General features: G+C 35.7%; 1 protein-coding gene across 1 annotated transcript in view; it reads left to right on the top strand.

Annotated features, from left to right (window-relative positions):
* SKAP2 (src kinase associated phosphoprotein 2) overlaps positions 1-18,281 on the top strand; it is a 119,431-nt gene that overhangs the window by 69,038 nt on the left and 32,112 nt on the right. Inside the window, exons 5-9 of the mRNA XM_054273541.1 lie at positions 1,446-1,523; positions 2,246-2,329; positions 11,057-11,181; positions 12,086-12,149; positions 12,549-12,653. Of these exons, the coding sequence (XP_054129516.1) occupies positions 1,446-1,523; positions 2,246-2,329; positions 11,057-11,181; positions 12,086-12,149; positions 12,549-12,653 (456 nt within the window). The remainder of the gene's footprint in view (positions 1-1,445; positions 1,524-2,245; positions 2,330-11,056; positions 11,182-12,085; positions 12,150-12,548; positions 12,654-18,281) is intronic.

Here is an 18,281-nt window from a genome sequence, read left to right as displayed (position 1 = left end):
GGTTGTATTATTTAAAGAATGTCTTCTCATTTTGAGTATTTTCATGCTTTAAAAATCAGCATTCTCTGCATGTTCCTATCTCTTTCTTGTCTTTTTCCTGTCATAACTGTATTTAAATCAAACTACCATAAAACAGCTCATTTGTGAATACTGAATTTAAGAAAAAAATAAATTTTAAGGAACAACCTAAAAACCCAGGAAATTGACATCATCTTTCAGAGGCAGTGCTTGGTTCAAGGTCAGACCATTGATCTTTCACTCAAACTATATAATTTAAAATGGAGTTTTTAGCACAGAATTTGTCTGCTAATATCAGTCCTTTTCTGTATGTGTATGTTGATAGAACATAATGAGATTACATATATTCTGATGAATAATGGCTGCCTTGTAAACTTGCCACCTACCTACTGCGACTCTTATGAATATTTGATGATAATAAGTAGTAGGAACTTCACTGTGTTGCTTACTTAAAGAACCCAGCAGCACAGGAGTACCTTTTGTTCTGCTTTTTTGCTTGGGGTAAGCAGTATGATATTTATATTAATATTAAATATTATACACATCTAACATATTCTTGTTCTTAATACTAGGAGTTCTGTTTAAATCATCTTTCTGTTGTTTTAGGAGGAAAAGGTTGAGAGATGCAAGACACAATTTTTAACATTTGAAGTTGTATTTTAAGATGAGGCAGGGTTGGCTGGTTAGTCTTACGCATCTATGAATTAGCAGTTGAGAAAAAGGAAAAAATGCAGTGAGCTACACTCACCATTTTGCCAATGCAGACATAGGTACAAGGTGTCTAAAATTAGTGTCTGTAGGTCAGCAATTTTGTAGATGTCTGTACAATGTCTGGTTTATCCATTATCACCTTACAGATCCTATAGGCAGTAGTTTTGTGTCATATATTGCAAATTAGGCAAAATCTGTCAGCAACAGGCAGCACCTTTTATTGTCTCTTCATCTGGTTTCTTTTTTTTTAGATGTGTAATAGAGGGTCTTCCCCTTGTATGCTGTTTCAAGGTATTTTGGTGTGAAGCTGGTATCAAAAACGACATTTCTGATTTAATTGTGTTCAATTGAGATTCTTGATTGGGTTTCTCCTATTTGCACATTTGAAAACTTAGTGCTTTCATTATCCAGCTTGCTTTACAGGCTATGTTTGAAACAGTTGCTGTATTATATTTGATTACATACTTTTTCTTCTGAGACTTGCAAGGCCTGTTACACAGCTATATTTTTCCTTACTCAAGTGGTGAGGAGAACAGCAACAGCTCTGACATTGATAGGAAGATGTTTCATTTACTTAAAATAATCTCGCATAATAGTTAGTAGAATTTTTTTCAGTAGCTCTTGCATATTGAGAGTGTAAAATCCATAATTTTATTAATGCTTCTATAGCAGTTTTCTTGAAAAGCAGTGCTTTACAGAATTTCTTTTTCTTTCAGGCAATCAGTTTCCTCCTGTTGCAGCTCAGGATCTTCAGTTTGTTCTGAAGGCTGGATACCTGGAAAAACGTAGAAAAGGTAAGTTTAGCTATCTTTGTGAAAACTAGTGCATATTTAATGTCTGGGAAGTCTGTCTATATGTCTGTATTTGATGTTACACACATGAACAACTTTATACAGGAGTGATAAATAAAATAAGAAGAAGCTGAAATGTTGCAGCATTATTATGCAAAAGAAGCATAGCACATAATTGCTTCTATAGTATTGAAAGAAAATCCTATTTATTTACTAACAAAGTCATGCTGTGAAAGTCCACTCAGCCATAATTCAGAGACTTTCAGATATTTTGAAGAAAACATTTGGAACGTATGTACAAGTACCATATGTTGACTTCATGTTTCAGTGAGCATCAAGATTTATTTTCCTTCAAGAGGGCAAATATTGATCTCAGCTTTGGTTGAGTCAATATTTACCTTAATTCAATAAATCTTATATTGTCACTTTAATACCCACTTAATGCTGCGATAACTGTAGGAAATATTTAGGAAGTTGTTCATTATTTCCTTATATTTAATGTTACACATGACTTCCCTCTTTATGTGATTTAAAATTCTTATTTGTTTTCTTACCACCAATTTTTATTTCTAATTTTCTTCTCAGTGCCATGCATTTCCTTAGTTTCCTTTCCTTAGTGTCTTTTCCTAGCTCCTCCTCCCTCTTACCTCACCCTTGAAAAGAAATAACACATTTTTGTTCAATAATGGCATAAACCAACATAACACATGTTGTATTAATTTCAGACCACAGTTTTCTTGGCTTTGAATGGCAGAAGCGTTGGTGTGCTATCAGCAAGACAGTCTTCTATTACTATGGAAGTGACAAAGGTACTTATAACAATTATGAAAGCAACTATATTTTAATGTATAAAAGGATATGAAAGATTTGTTGGAGTTGGAAACTGCAAAGAAAAGGTAATTTTAAGAAATGGAATGAAACTTTTCAAAGAAAGTTCTTTTCTTTTAAAAAAAATTGGACAGTGCTGTGTATTTTTAAACTGTGTAAATATTCATCAGAACTTGTCAGTGTTTTCTAAAGCAGGGAAACTGAGGAGAAAGAAATTTAAGTTTCTTTTAAAGCTAATTTGTTTGCTAATAACAGCTGGCTGTTCAGTTTGGTAGTGTGCTGGTATTCAACTCTTTTACTAGATAGAAAATGTTCTTTCTCTCCAAATAGGATGTTAATTTGAAAACATCCTCTAGTAATTATACCTTCCAAGTTCCTTAGAGATGGTTCTATCCAGGAAAATATTAATCTAAAAGCCGCACAGTGGAGTTCTTTATTTCTTTTTAAATAGTTTATGCTCTGGAAAAGCTAGAAATAAAGTAATGTATTTAACTGAAGTCGGCAATGGAAACTAAAGCAAACTTCTGAAGGTGACTTTCAAATTTAAATGGCCAGTTTGGAAAGAATCTGGCATAAATGTTGTAATATTACTTTGAATTTTTGAAATTGACAGTAAAATAAAACATATTTAAATTCTGTGCCATGTACATTTGATGTTCAAGGGTAAACAAAATGATGCATGATTATATCTGAGTAAATTTTAAAGTAAAATAATGTCTTCCAACACCCCCCCCACCTCCCCCAAAAAAATTCCAGGGCAAACTTTGCATTTAATTTTTTTGTCTTTTTGTTTGTCCTTTTATTTTTGAGATAACTGTACGTAGTTATTATGTTGGCTTTTTTTATTCAAAGACCAATATGATTTGCTCCAGTTTGTTTCATTCCTTGGTATACTGACTCATTTAAGCTCGTCCTCTCTTTAAAACCATAAGAAATAAAGAGTCAAGTTGTCAGTCCAGTTTTCATTTTGCTAGTTTCCCATCATATCCTCTTTTCAGTTTTGCTAGCGTATCTGCTAAATGTTACTTTTTCTTCTATACTCTTTTCTTGGGATTTACAGATTGATCAGGCTTCACAAACATGAAAAGTCTTCGTTCAAAAATTTTGAGGACATGTGGCATGATACTGATTTGGATTTGTCAGTATTGGTTGATTATTTCTCTGGAAAATGATCACGTGCTTTTTACTTATATATACATAGTTATACATTGCCTAGTATACATTGCTATTTAAAAATAGCTATTATTTTTTCAGAAGATATTGCTAGTTCATAAAGATTGTTGTTGATTATAAAATCTTTGTATTTTTGCCTGCTTTTTTTTAGGAAAAAAAAAGGCTTGATTTTTTTTTTTAAACATTCTTTTCCATATGGCTGTGCTAATGATTACTTATGCTTTCTAGCATGTCATCTTTGTGTTAAGGCAGGCATGTTGCCCACCTGGTCTTTGTCCTTTTTTTTCTTCTTTTGCAACAACCTGATTATCAAGTATATGTTGCAATTTTTAGTACCTGTATTGAAAGTTAAGATGCATAGAAATACATTCCCTAGCACTCAGGAGGTTGGTGTCATGTTAGGAATTGACTGTCATATTTTGTGGGATCTCTTTCATTTATGAATCTATAGAGAGGTTTTTATTGGCCAATGCATTTAGAGCTTTTGTAAGCTGAAGATTGTTTGGGGAAGGTTCTCCTATCCATAACCTAAGGGTGTGGGAGGGGCACATGGTCCATTGGAACTGTATTGAATCACAGAATCATTTAGGTTGGAAAAGACCTCTAAGATCATAGAGTCCAACCATTAATGCAGCATTGCCAGGCCCACCACTAAACCCTGTCCTAAGTGCCACATTTGCATGTGTAATAAATACCTCCAGGGATGGTGGCTCCACCACTTCCCTGTGCAGCCTCTTCCAATACATGACAACTCTTTCAGGGAAAAAAATTGCTTAATACCCAATCTAAACCTTCCCTGGTGCAATTTGAGGATATTTCTTCTTGTATTATCACTTGATGCTTAGAAGAAGAGACTCACCCCTACCTCATTACAACCTCCTTTCATGTAGTTGTAGAGAGCATGGCATAGTTGGACTCCAAGTAGTAGTTCATGTAAATCATGGAGGAAACAAACAAATCAGATGTATGAATTTCTGCCCTACCTCCATTGGATTGGTGCTTGTACTGCAGAAAAATTAGTTAATCTTGGTGTAGTGACTTGATCTTGTAATATGGGATGACCAAGTCACTCCTGAACTTGTCTTTGAATAAAAAAAGGTTTTTCTAGACTGGTCAGAGGTACTGTCTTCAGGCCTGTGATCCTATATAAAAGTGCCTGTTGCAGTGCAGAAGCAACTCACTGTCACTGAGCAGAAACTGGACATCAGCCATGCCAGGCTAGCATGTTGTTAAAAGTGAGCTGTCACCTTAATGGTTGTGGGGGTACATGCTGCAGTTCATCACGCTGTCCAGCTGCACAGTGTCAGCATGGATGAGGTGTGTGATGAGGCAGTCCTGAGCAGCTCTGGCATTTACTCACTGCAACTGTTTTCATTCCCACTGTTGTGGCCAGCAGTGGTACCTGCTGTAGCATGCTGTTGTGCTGGGGGCCTCCTTCTTTTACTGTGACCCTTGATGCTGTACCAGATAACTTGGACCATGTAGAAATTCAGAGTGTGTTCATACCTACTGTAGAACAGCACTGAAGTGTGTGTGTGGTGGCTTTGTGCAAATTGTGAACCTGGTTTCAAAGTGACGACGATTTCACACGTACTCACTCCTGCTACCTGCATCACTTTAGATGGATGATGGGCTGCTAGTGCCTCTGTGCTGGGGATGTAATGCTGAGAGGCAGCAGGGATTTCTGCATCCGTCTTGGCTTGTTTTGAATTGTGTCTGGTTTTAAAACCAGACCATCGGTGAATAAACTGTGAAAGCTATTTTGTGTCTGCAGTGGTGTGTCTTTTGTTGACCGAAGTTTGATTTTTTCATGCTTAGGTACCAGTGGAAATGTAACTGAGTGGTTAATATGAGGCTATAGGATGCCTTTTTATTATTTGTATAGATTTGTTGTTTCCAAAGCAGTTTTAGTTCTTCTAACCAAACTTCTCTCCTTTTTGCATTGGGAAAGCAAGAAGTGTGGAAGTGTATAAAGCTCACAAATGTGTAAGGAAGAGTTTCAGAATCATTTCCTCTAAGCTGAATGATGAAAAAGTAAGGCCTAGTCCAGAAGTATATAGTGCAGGATAAAGCCTGTGAAATACAGTAAATGGCTGTGTGTTTGTGTGTGTGTTCACCTAAACAACTCCAAGCATCTCTTCAACAGTTGTGATGCCTTCAGGCCAGTGTATTTCTTGTTTTCCTGTTTTCTCTTCAGTTTTCTCCTCCATTTGGTGTAGCATTGGGTAGTGAAATAATGTAATTTTTCCAGCCATATAGACAGGTCTAAGTGAATCACCTGCATTTTTTCTCTTGATCACCAATAAATGGAGTAGATGGAGAAACAAGGCTTAAAGGTTTGAGCTAATCACATGTCAGAAATAGGTGTTGTGGGATGCACGTGTGTATTTATGCCTGTGCTGCAGTATCAGTTGCCAGCACACGGCCCACAACATTGCAGAGGGCTGTGTTCAAGTGTCAGAGCTGGGTGGGATTTTGAGAAACTTGCCTGGTGCTCCTTTTCATCGTCTTTCCTTCCATAAATCTTTTATAGTCCTCTCTTTTCTTTTCTTCCATGCAGTTGCACCCTGAATTGAGTACCCTGGTTCCCTATCATTTTTCTATATGATCTCTGGCTGTTCCTGTGTCCTCAGACACCGAGATGGTATGGATAACCTTTCAGACCTCAAAGTGCCTGTGAATAAGGAAAGTTAATTTGTTGCTTTATAAATGATTGAATTAATGGCTTCATTACTTCTTTCTCACTAGGCCACAATGTTATATGCCCTTCTGTCTCAGCAAACTGGAGAGATCAGCTAAATGTTTAGCAAGACAGTAATTGATAACATTATGGTAATTTTTCCTCTGCTAATGGGCACTAAAAATTTATTTTCATTTTTATAACTTGAAAATGGTATCTGCTTGCCCGCCAGTAATATGATATTAAAGAGGGGTATAATTCAGAGGCTTTTAGAAAAGTCTGAGTTTATTTTTTATTTTTCAATTTCTTTAGTTTTAACATGGACATGATAGTTTTGGATTTCTCTGAATAATAAGATAGTGATGACCAGGCCAGTGGTGAACTACTTCTATTTGGGCAGAGAAGGGAATTGTGCATGCTCAACAGGACTTCATTGTAGCAGGGTGATGGCAATGAGAGGCATCTGTCTGATGTGTACTGGGTCTTCTGCTGTGAGGCTGTTAAATTCAGACCTCAAGACTCACACTTGTTGTTAATAATGTGTTATTTAAAGAATAACTACTGGATATAAGCAAACAGAATGTAAACAATTCAGTCCCCTAAATCACTTCTTCCATTTCTTAATTATTTTACAATTTCAGCTTCTCAGAGGACTAGATTAAAGGAAAAAAGAAGAAGAAAAAAAAGTTGATTACATTTCAGATCTGCTGTCTTAAACAGAAGAACTTCTGTGCATGTATTTGTCCAAAAGCTGGAAAAGGAATTACCATTTTGGAGATACTTACACTGAGCTATTTTTTGATAGCAGATATCCTGCACATGGAAAAGTATGCAAAACTACATTTAGCATGAAACCATGTAAACTGTAAAATCTTAAAGGCTCCTAATTTCAAGATGAAGAGAATTAAATTATAGATTCTAATATTCTCTATAAATACTTTATCACTCTCTGAAATCTTTCTGTTTGCCTTTGTTCCTTATGTCTTTCTCTGTAACTTCTTTCCTTTCTACTATCCCAATCCTCTCTGTTCTTCAGAGTGCACTAATTCTTTTTACATGTGCTAATAATATGAGCGCATCGCCTTAGGCCTCAAATTTACAACCCAGTAATTTCAACATCTCATTGAAGGTTTACCCTTCTTTGTTTTAAATGTTCCCATGGACTTAGTTACGCAAGGTTACTTCAAAACGCTTTTTCTCTGCTTCCCTTGAGACTCTCTTTACCCAATATAATATTGGCCCTGTTTCTCTTAATAATGTTTAACTCTTTCTAGGATGAATGAAGTTTATATGTGAGATAAATGCTTAAAGGCTTTCAAATTTTATTCAGATCTGAATTTTCTCTATGTTAAATATAGCCCCCATATTTAGTTCATTTAAAATTCTGTGTACTAGCTTTGTTGTTTTTTTTTCCCAATACTTAGTGCCTGACTCTCCCCTCTGCTATACTTTTTTTGTGGTTTTAAATTCCTGTTGCAAAATGATCTACACAGACCCAGATTTATTTTTCTGTTCTGCGCCTGACATAGGAAACAGGGAAAGGAGGAGGTTGAGCAGATGAGAGTAAAGGACAGCTTATGCTGAAATGAGATTTGGTTTCATTGTGGAACAAGTTATGCTTGATGATGTTCACAGTCCTTTTTATTTTTACAAGACTGATACTACACTTTTTGCATTTCTGTTTTATGTTTTTCTGGCACAACTTAGGGGTTTTCTGTGGTTGAATGTAACAACAATTTTTTCTTGATAAAATAACATGCAGCAAAAATGTTATTGTGTTTCAGAGAAGTGTGTTCCATCAGCATATATCTCCCTAGTTCTTCCTAAATATGTTGTTGTATTCCTGCCTAAGCAAAACTCTGGTTCTGATTTGGGGATTCAAAATGAAAATTAAACATATGTAATGTAAATGTGCTTCTTGAAGCTACTGTTGACTCCTGCTATAAAAACTACCAGTATCTAATTTTAATTCTCCAAGTAAAATCTTTAAGTCTTCAAAACATTTTAATATCAGAAACTGTTTAATTCCCCCTACAGCACAGTATCTAGAAAATATTTCTGATATAAACAATTTAACTGGTGATGAGAAAGTTCACAGGAGTCGCTATGTCCCTAATTTCACAAAGCATCTTGAAACCAGAAGCCCAGGTCAGTGCAAACCCGTTTAGCTGCAAGCCTGTGCCAAGCAGTGAAGTCGAGGTGATTGTTGAGTCTGGTGATGCCAGGATGGCTCTGACTTCAAGCCTGCACCTGACTGCTCTGCCTGGCCAAGCAGCTACTGTGGGTCATGGTTTGCTCCGTAGTGATCAAGGGGTGGTCTGATCCTTTTCAGCTGGTCTCCAGTCCTAACTGAAAAGGTGTATTCTGCAAGAGCAAATGGCATTTCTAGACCTCCACTGTTTGTCACCATCAGAGCAGGCAACTGAGCTATAGCTGACCTGTATTCTGCCATTCTGTATTTCTGGAACCATTTCTCAGGACGTACTGGGTCTTATCTCTGGCTTGCTGCCACAGGGAGTGTGAATTCATAGAGTCTTTCAACTATAACAGGTTCTGAGTCAGGGCTGTGAAGTACCTCATTGTCCTAGGATTTCCTCATTTGCACCACGCTGGACTTTATTCAGAGGTTACTGGTAAGACAACTGGAAGTAAAAGCAGCAATGCTAAATCTAGTCTATTGCTGTAATGGTCATTGAAATACTATAATAGCAAAGGATAGATGTATATAAATATTTGGTGGTGTGTACAGGTAATTTTCATTAGCACTGAAATAGCGTGTTCAGAGAGATAAGACAAAAACCGTATAAACAGAAAAACAATCAAATGGAATATGGATGTCATGCATCCCCTTCCAAAGTACAGCATCTTTGTGGTTTAACTGCAATGCTCTTTGAAAGAACGAGTACCAGTGCAAAGATCATTTAAGATTAGCTCTGTAAAAGTGTATTACCATAAAAGGGATCATCCATGTCACAGAGAAGCGGTCTCAGAAATAATCCAAGAGAGTAAATTTGAATACTTGCCTCATTTTTATCTTGACAAAATGTTTTTACCTTTCGAACCTGGTATTTGTTTATTCTGCCTGCGTGCTCCTATCTTCTAGGGTTTTGATAAACCTCCAGCATGGGAGAGTGAGAAATTAATGTGTTTCACTTCATCTTCTCCCTGAGGTCACAAGGGAGGGAACAATAACAGTCCTAGGCAGAAATTAATTTCATTAAAAGGAACCTAGTTAACCTATTGCAAGTTATTATTTCTAATATCTACCTTGGTGTGATTTCATGAATTTTGCATGTGTGTGCTGTTTGAAATAGAGGTGGAGGATTGAGCAAATAGAAAATACTAGTACTATATTATTAGTACTTATTTAAGACAGAATAAAACTTACTGTGGGGGAAGGGACAAGAAGTGAAAATAGAATGGTGCCCCAGATTTTCTCATATGATTGTGTTATTGGGTATTTGCTTGCTTGCCCTGGGTGAGAGTTCATAAAAAGGTGGAAGGACAGAGAATATGTGTTGATGTGCACATAAGATTACTAGAAAGAGTATTTGACTGGTGAATGCCCTCATGTCCATGCATGTTCACATTGCTTTGTTAGCCAATTTTTACCTTCTCAGGAGTGGAAACAGATTTTCTTTTCTATTAAATTCCCAGAAATATGACAAAAATTTGTTGAAAACAATAGTTTTCCTATTTTATCTACTGTAGAAATTTTCTCCTTTTGTTGACAAGCATAAGCAATGGATGCTCAATTTGCACCTAAGTTCTCTTCAGGAATACTTAAAGTAGTTTTGCTGCTGTGCCTGGTGCTTATTGTTAATTAATGCTTTTCTCTTCTGTGTAAAAAAAGAGCCCGACACTAAATTACATTTTTAAAATATGCAGCTGCACTTTGTTCTTTGTTTGCCTGTGCAAAATGTGAAATACGATGCCAGTCTTCACTTGAATGCTGCACTGTGATCTGCAGAAATTGAAAAACTTAATTACTTTTACATTTTTGGTTTTTTTTTAATATTTGCCAAAATATGCCAGAGCACATAAAATCTGCTGTAGAATTTGGTTTGAAGGGCTTGAAAGGAGTGCACAGGTGCCGCTTGCACAACATGCAGTGTATTTAAAGGCAGATCTGCTGTAAGTGATACTTTTATAAACCAGAACCTTTGAAAAGTAGAATATTGTCTTTAAAACAACCACATGGCTGTACCTAATAAACTGTGGTAGGGCTCAGTACTTTTATTAGCTAATTAAACATTTGCTGTTTTGAGAGAATGGCTTTTGGAATGAACACAGATGCACACACCTGAATTTATAGCAAAATTCATTCTGTATTTTTGCCATGTTGAAAGGAGGCACATCTGGGAGTGGGTGGGAGAATGTGAAAAGCAGCTTTTCCAATTGCTTAAAAAGAAGCTTGAAGTTTATTTTTTGAGTGAAGTGGTTAGTTTAGGAGGGAGCTCAGCAAGTTCCGAGCTAGACAGGTTTTCCCATTGGTTTACTGAACCTGAAAGAGACACTGATTTATAGGAAACGTGTCTTGCAAGTTCCAGTTCTTGGCTTTCCCTAGATACCAGTGTCATAACATGCACTTCTTACTAAATAAGACCACCATCTGCAAACATCCCCCTGTGGAATTCCTTAGACATCCTACAGAAAAAATGTACTTTTGGGTACATCTTCCCTTAAAATAAGGCTTTTTCTCCAGAAGCATCACTTAATCATTTGGCTAAAAACCTACGTGTTCTTTGTAAAATTCATGAAATAGAAAACAAAATCTGAATAAACGATAACCTGCTGAGCCACTTACATTCACTGTTGTAAATGAAGCTCTAACTTTGTTTTTTATCTCCAACAGACAAACAACAGAAAGGTGAATTTGCCTTAGAGGGCTACACCATCAGAATGAATAATAGCCTTCGGAAGGATGCGAAGAAAGATTGTTGTTTTGAAATCTCTGCTCCAGATAAGCGCATTTATCAGGTTGGACTTTTTTATGTTGACTTGAAATTTAATTGACAAAGCTGTTACAATTCCAGTTACTGAATTAGCATTTCAGTGAAACAACTGTCACTGATATCTTAATGAAAAAAGGAAGCCCTTGCTTGCATATATTGTATATTCATATATTAGGAAAAAAAATCTGATTAAACATATGTATGTACATGTTCAAATATTATCTTTTTGGTCAAGAGCAAGGAAATCTATCATCTTTATCTATTGGTCATTTCAATATTACCATTTTAATACTATTGTATAGTGTGTCTGTGTGATTTCTTGGATGAATTAAATAGTAAAAAAAAGTTAAAATATGTATCAGTGTTAAATACATATTGTATTGGTCATGACTTTTCAAGGAAAACCTACAAAAAGGCACATATCAGCTGTGCAATTCAGAGATCTATCAGCCAGACATCAATATGGAATGTAAGTTTAATAAGTTTTAAATATCTGAGATTGCGGTTGAAAGCCAGTTAATTAAGCTGTCAGGTAGTGTGTTGGAGTCTGACAAGAACATTTTTAAGAAAACTGTACCCAGCAGTCTAAAGAAATTCATGGGTGTCTTCTAATTGTCAAGGGCAAATTTTGTTCATCAGTTCTGGCTTTGACATTGATGAAGAGAAGCAGCTTTTTTCTGCACAGCTGCCAGCTGCTGATCAGAGTTTCAAATCCATCATCCTCTCCTTCAATTACGTAAATTTGTCAAAATTAGCTGTACATTATAAGAAGCATCCTTGCAAGAAAAGTACCAGAAGACATGAAAAGAATTGCTAATGGTTTCTAGAGGAAGTGACGGGAATGTTACATTCCCTCTTTTTTATTGCTAATGAAATTGTAGTTGTGTTTTTGACATTACTGCTAGTAGTTATTAATAAGCATTTAATAGTTTACAGCTGCCACTCCCAAAGAAGCAGAGGAATGGGTACAGCAAGTCAAATTTGTAATTCAAGGTAAGCCAGCCAGTAGAGCAGTTGCCTTTATTGCCAATACTGCTTGATGACAGTTGTTCTGTCCATTTACTCATCTGTTGTGTTAGTACCTGTAGGATTCCCACATGTCCAAGCTCTGAGTAGCAAGTCCTAATTTTCAATTGTATTACAGCTTTTATATGACTTTTCCCTTTCTTCAAGATTTTTGCTTTTCTCCCAGAATACTATTTAGCTTGAAAGCTCTCCCTTATATAAGCTCCTTCATATAAACTCTTTCTTACCCCTTGAACAGTGTAAAAAAAAATAAGCAGAATGTACTGGAAGGATCAGGTCATAGAAAAATTGTTTTCATTTTGCATAAATTTCTGCTTAGGCATTCTTTTCCACTAGATGTTAACTTTTTAAACTGCTATTGCATAGATACAGGATCTAATGCTATTCCTGAAGAGGAGGAAGAGGAATATGATGATGTTGGACAAGCAAACAGTGACCCAATAGATGATAGCATTTATGAAGAAGTTAAAGGTATTGTTGAATTCTATAAAGGTATTGTTGAATTCTAACTGTGTGACTTGTGATCATTTTGTCTTCTCTGCTTCTAGTTAGATAACTCTCAGTGGTTTAAAGGAAGTGATAAAGTAGCACGACTAATAAGATATTTTAGATTTCAGACTTTGCTATGACATTGAAAAAAAAATCTTCAGTTCTGAGTGAGAACAGTTTTCTTTGGCAGTGCCATCAAAATAGCACAGAATGTGTAAAAGTGAACTCAGGAGACCTTTAGTTCATTAACATTTTCTGGTATGCAATTTTTTTAAATTAAAAAATTGAAAAGCCTTACAGCTTTTTCCAGGAACATGCCCATTATTTTTTTTCTTTATTCATTTTGGCATTTGTATTAAGCAGAAGTTCTCTGTCATTCCAAATGTTACCAGCTTCTGCCTAGTACATGGTATTACAATCCTACAAGAAAGCAATGTGTTTGTTTGAAAAGACTCTGGAAATGAACTGCAAGGAAAGCAACATGAGTGTTGACACTGTTCTGTTTCATGTTTTCCAGCATGTCTATGATGATACAGAAACTTTTTACTGTGGATTTTCCAATGTGGTCGAATGATTATGCCTTTAAATGTCCAACTGTATCTGTCAGATGGCTAAACAAAAGAAAAACAGCTTGGCAAAAGTTCTTGATATAGACATTCAAGTACTAGGAGAAAGGTTGCTGTTCTTTATTAAATTTTAAGAAGTTGTGGAAAAAAATCAATTTTTCAGTTATCATTAGTTAACAAGTGATATGACAATTATTAATCACTTTGTATGAAATAGAGTTCTGTACTCCTTGCTGTTTGGAGCAGTGCAATTATCAGCAATAATCTGAGAGGAAAAATTAGTTGTTTCATGTGATGCTCACTAACCTTCTGTATCTATTAGGTAGAATTTCCTCACCACTGGAGAAAAGAACATTTTACACTTTGTCTTGATTTTCAAATTAAGGTCATTTCAGTGAATAAAGGGTGAAATAAACAAGTGTCTCATGAAAATGAGTGTCATAAAATTATAAGATATTAATTTATATCTCTTTAGGAGCTGTTTTTTGGGTTGTTCCATATCTTTGAATTGTACCTAGATTACTTCAACACAGAATGCATTTTCTGCTGAAGTGACATGCAGTGTGTCATGCACGCTGAAAAACTCTCTGCAGTGAATATAAAAACTACATTACTGGGCTTAATTCTATAGCTACAAGATACATGCAAACCTTATTACAGTGCTTTTTGGATGTCGAGGTTCTTACAGAATGAGGATTTGTATGCTTGCTTATGCTTTTGTTAAAAAACTCTACATATATCCTAGGATAAATTACTCTTTTTTGAGCTTCAGTTACCTTATCTGTTCATTTGAATGTCAGATAGTAAGTAGATCTGGAGCAGTAACACATAAAATACTGGGAGAAGGGCATTGGTTAATATAGACCTTGAGTTCTTTGCTTTGAGCTCTGTCTTCAGTGAATTGCTGCCTTGGTGTGATTCTGTAGGAAATTAGAGTATTTTCACTTGCATCCCTTTTTTATGACAGTTTTCTGGGAGCTGCTATCTCCTAATGTGGCTAATAAACCTGAAATGTGAAAACATCACAAAGAAGGGGTAGTTCAAGAAATTTAGTTTCAGTTTTTAGTTAATGTATTTCCTTGTGATCTTGAAGTGTGCTTCTTTTTCATATTATCAAGTAGAGATTATCTTCCTTTATCTCAATCTTTTTCCATCTCATCTATTTGAATTGTGATCTTCTCAGGAAAGACCATTTTACTTCTTACAGTGGAGCTTTTAGTTTTGACTCCGATGTGTTGACATAATTAAGTAAAAATAAAGCATAAGTTTGCAATAGGTTTTTGGTGATTACTTAGTCCTTTTATCATATACTTAAAATGGAATTACAGACTTATGACTCTGAGGCCTTAGAGCAGTCCTCTTCTTCATTCATATCATATTGAAGAGTGTTAGACGAAATGCTGGTTGATAAACCTCACAGGAGTAGGCTTTATTTATTTTTTGTGTAGCTGTTCATCTAAACTTGATGGTAAAAGAGTATAAAAGAGTACATTCCAGTTTGGTTCTTCTCCTTTAATTAGACCTGATTGGTTGCATTTAATTACTCTTGGCTGTCCTTCCTATTTTCCCAGGTAAGTGAATTACACTTTCTTCCTTTCATGGTCAAAGGTGGAGCATCATTATCCCTGCTGTTACCTGGCATAATAATGCAGAACAAATAAGAAATCTGGAATGCCTGTTAAGAGAACAGAAAAAAATTATTTGTACAGCTGCAAAGCTATGCTAAGCTCTGGAATGCAGAAGGCAAACATGCTAGATCCTTGTGAAGAGGGAGAAGAAATTAGTCTCCACTTTGTTTTTATCCTCAAAGCATATTCATGTTAGAGGATTCTAATCCTCTGTTTTCACAGATCCACCAGCTTTATAAATATTGAATTTCAGGTGCACAGCTCATTGTACTGTGTTATCTTTTATTTGGTTATAATTTGCATTTTCTCAAGTAAGTAAAATTTTGCATTTCTGTGGTTTTCCAGTGTTTTTATGCCAGCATTTCAGAAGAAAATTAAGCTCAGTTTAAAATTGAGTTCAGTTGATAATATTTAGTTTGATATATGAATAAAGATTTTTTTGTATTAAAAAAGCATATTGATATTTTTGCATGGTTTTGAAAATTGGGAAATTTTGAGAACTGTGTCAGTAATCAGGACTGACATTGTATTCTCTAGCTATCTCATTGCTTAGCTATTTTTTTTTCTCCTGCTAGTGACAGGAGACAGTGTGGATGAATTTTCCAGGCAGAAGCTGGATATGTTCAAACCAGTATCCAGAATGCCAAGAGACTATTAGCCTAAAGCACAGATTTCAGTGGTATACACCATGTACTGTCTGCTGGCAGCTTGATAGTTGGGAGGGGTACAAAGAGATGTATGAAATTTAATCTTTTGATCTGTTAAGTCACTTTCTTCTTTAATAGCCCATACAAATTCATATTTACCATGAAGGATAATTTTCATAGTTCTCAGTCAGTGTTTTGCTGTGGTTATTCAGGTAAAGTAAAAAAACCATCAGAACTTTCAAAGAATTCCCAAGTTGTAAAACTTCCCTTGGAAGATTCTTCAGGAAAAGAAATCTTTATGCTGTCTTCAGCAAACTAGTGTTTAGTCTTGTTGGTTTTTAATAAAATCATGGAGGAAAACTTGGCTAAGCAAAATGTAAAATTTCGTTAATAAAGGACCATTTTTCTTAATTAGCTATTTATTTTCTACCTTAGTCACTGTATATAATTTTGCAGTCCACAGCTGAATGTTACAAGCTATAACATAGTTTCTGAAACTGTAGTATTAAATAACTCTGTGTTCTGGGTGGAGCTGAGTTGATGCATAGAGTTTCTAGCTTAATGGGATTTTAAACAATGGAGTTGTCCTTGTCATAAAACAGAACATGTGCCAGCTTTAAAGTTGTTCTCGTCTGTTACAGCCCTTGAAGACAGGATTTTTTTATTAACTTGAGGTTTCGGTGACATAGTTTTAAGGGCCTTTAGTATTGTCTTCTGTGGTTTCACATCTGTGTGAAGCACATACCCAAAACTGCAATGCCAACTACTGCCTTCCCCCTTAATCCTGTCTTCAAACTCAGCTCAGTTTGTGTGCTGTCTACCACACTCTGGTCCAATAGGAAATAAGAGGTGTTAATCTAAGCTAACATCTTGATTTCCAATTTTGTGTTGGCTTTTTTCTTTTGTTCTCTTTCTCCTCACAAACTGCATTGTAGCAGTACTTTCCATGGTATGCAGTATAATTTCCATTAAAATTATTCTAAAGATAAGGTTTTCTTCTTATTTTGGTGGTGCTTATTTGCTGCATGGAGGTAAAACTCCCTTACAGAGCCCTTACAGGGCAGATAAGGTTGTAAATCCTGAAGCACTGTCACGTGACATAAGACTGGTATTGGGGCTTTGTGTCATCTCTTCTTAGCCTGCCCATAACACAGAGAACTTTCAGGTGAGAAACAGGTGAGGATGGTGAGATTCAGTGCTGTGATGATCTCCAGCCAATACAACTTGCATTAGTTCTTAGTTTTTGGTAAATTAAACTTGAGGATTGATTCAGTGTCTGATTGAGCACAGGATGATGGGAATGGAAACCTGGTGTTTGTCTTTTGATTCCTGTTATCAGTCTTCTGCCAAACTGTTTGGTCAAACCCAGGTTTCTGGGCAATAATTCTGTTTTGCAGCATAGTTGGAAGCTTAGGTAGGGAAACTCTGTAACTAAGACAAAGCTCAGGGAAAGGTAAGAAATGTCTTAACTTTTATGCAATGAGAAGTGTGCTGTGCAAAAAACCACTTCAATTTGTTTACAAACAAAGCATTTTAAATAGTTAAAAAACTACATTGATGTTGTTTCAGAACATTTCTGACATTGAATATAGGTAGAGAATGAACATCCTGTTTCCCTCTTATGATTGTCTCTTTAATCAGCTTTCATGGTTTATTTTTTTCTAACAGTAAACTGCTGCAGTTAGGCAGCATAACAATACCATCTTCATCCTTTCTTGCTGGACTGCTACAGTTTTGAAGAAGCAACTTTTTTATGATGTTGTACACTTTTCATCAGCATGAAGGTGGGAAAGGAAAAAGAACATGTTCTCCAATTTCTCCATGTTCTTCAATATTCTCTTCTTGGAAAGAAAGAAGTAATGATTATGTAGTGGAGTTTAAGTTTCATCTGTCAGTCATGAACACTCATGGCATATATTTGTTTTCTCAAGATATAATGTCATATATCTTGACTTCTTGACCCTGGAAGTGAAGATTTCACAGCACTGTGTTAATGAAAATTCTTTTTCAGGACACCTTTGCTTCTTACAGCCCAGTCAGGGTATGTGGGCCAAAACACAGCGTTTGGTGCCAAGCAGTCCCAGGTGTGCATTACAACTGCATAATCAGTTCCTAAAACCAGTAGGCTTAAAGAAGAAACTGATAATTTGCCCTTGCAAACCAGAAGAGTAGGTTTAAGTCAGCAGAGACATGGGTGATTATGGAGTCTGAGATGTTGCCTGTGATCATTGCTGCTATGTCATTAGATTACATACCTTGGCACATGGTCCAAATTCCTCGCGGTGTTTATTGCTTGCCTTCAGTAGTTAGGGAATTCTTTAGTTCTCATCCAGAAGTTGTATATAATGCTGATGTGCTGTCATTTTTTTTTTTCCACAAAAAGAGTTCTAAGTGCTTTTAATTAGCAGATGATTTCAAAGTATAAAATATAAGTAGGGTCAGGAATAATTGAAGTTGAAAAGACTTGTGTGTAAGATCAGCATTTTTGAGGACAGTACTAAAGATAAGTTTTTAAAGTAATTTCTGAAAGTTTTTTTGAATAATTTCCATGAAAACACCTTTCAGATTCAAGAACACAGGAATGGATTTTTTTTTTTTTTAAACAGTGAGGATTCTACAATATTTTTTTCCAAAAATATAATCTCAGAGTTCTTAAGAGGTACTGTTCAATTGTTTAGCCAACATATTATTGTATAAAGGGAGTATTTTTGCACATACTTTCTTGCTGATAGGTGAAGTACCAGAATAAGGACAAGGGGGTGCTACAGT

This window comes from Melozone crissalis, unplaced genomic scaffold (assembly GCF_028551555.1).
Source record: "Melozone crissalis strain CALT ecotype California unplaced genomic scaffold, PUWL_Pcris_2 ptg000016l_1, whole genome shotgun sequence".
In the NCBI taxonomy this organism is placed as follows: domain Eukaryota; kingdom Metazoa; phylum Chordata; class Aves; order Passeriformes; family Passerellidae; genus Melozone; species Melozone crissalis.
The sequence above is the reverse complement of the archived record's forward strand: the minus strand, read 5'-3'. Positions and strand labels throughout refer to the sequence as shown.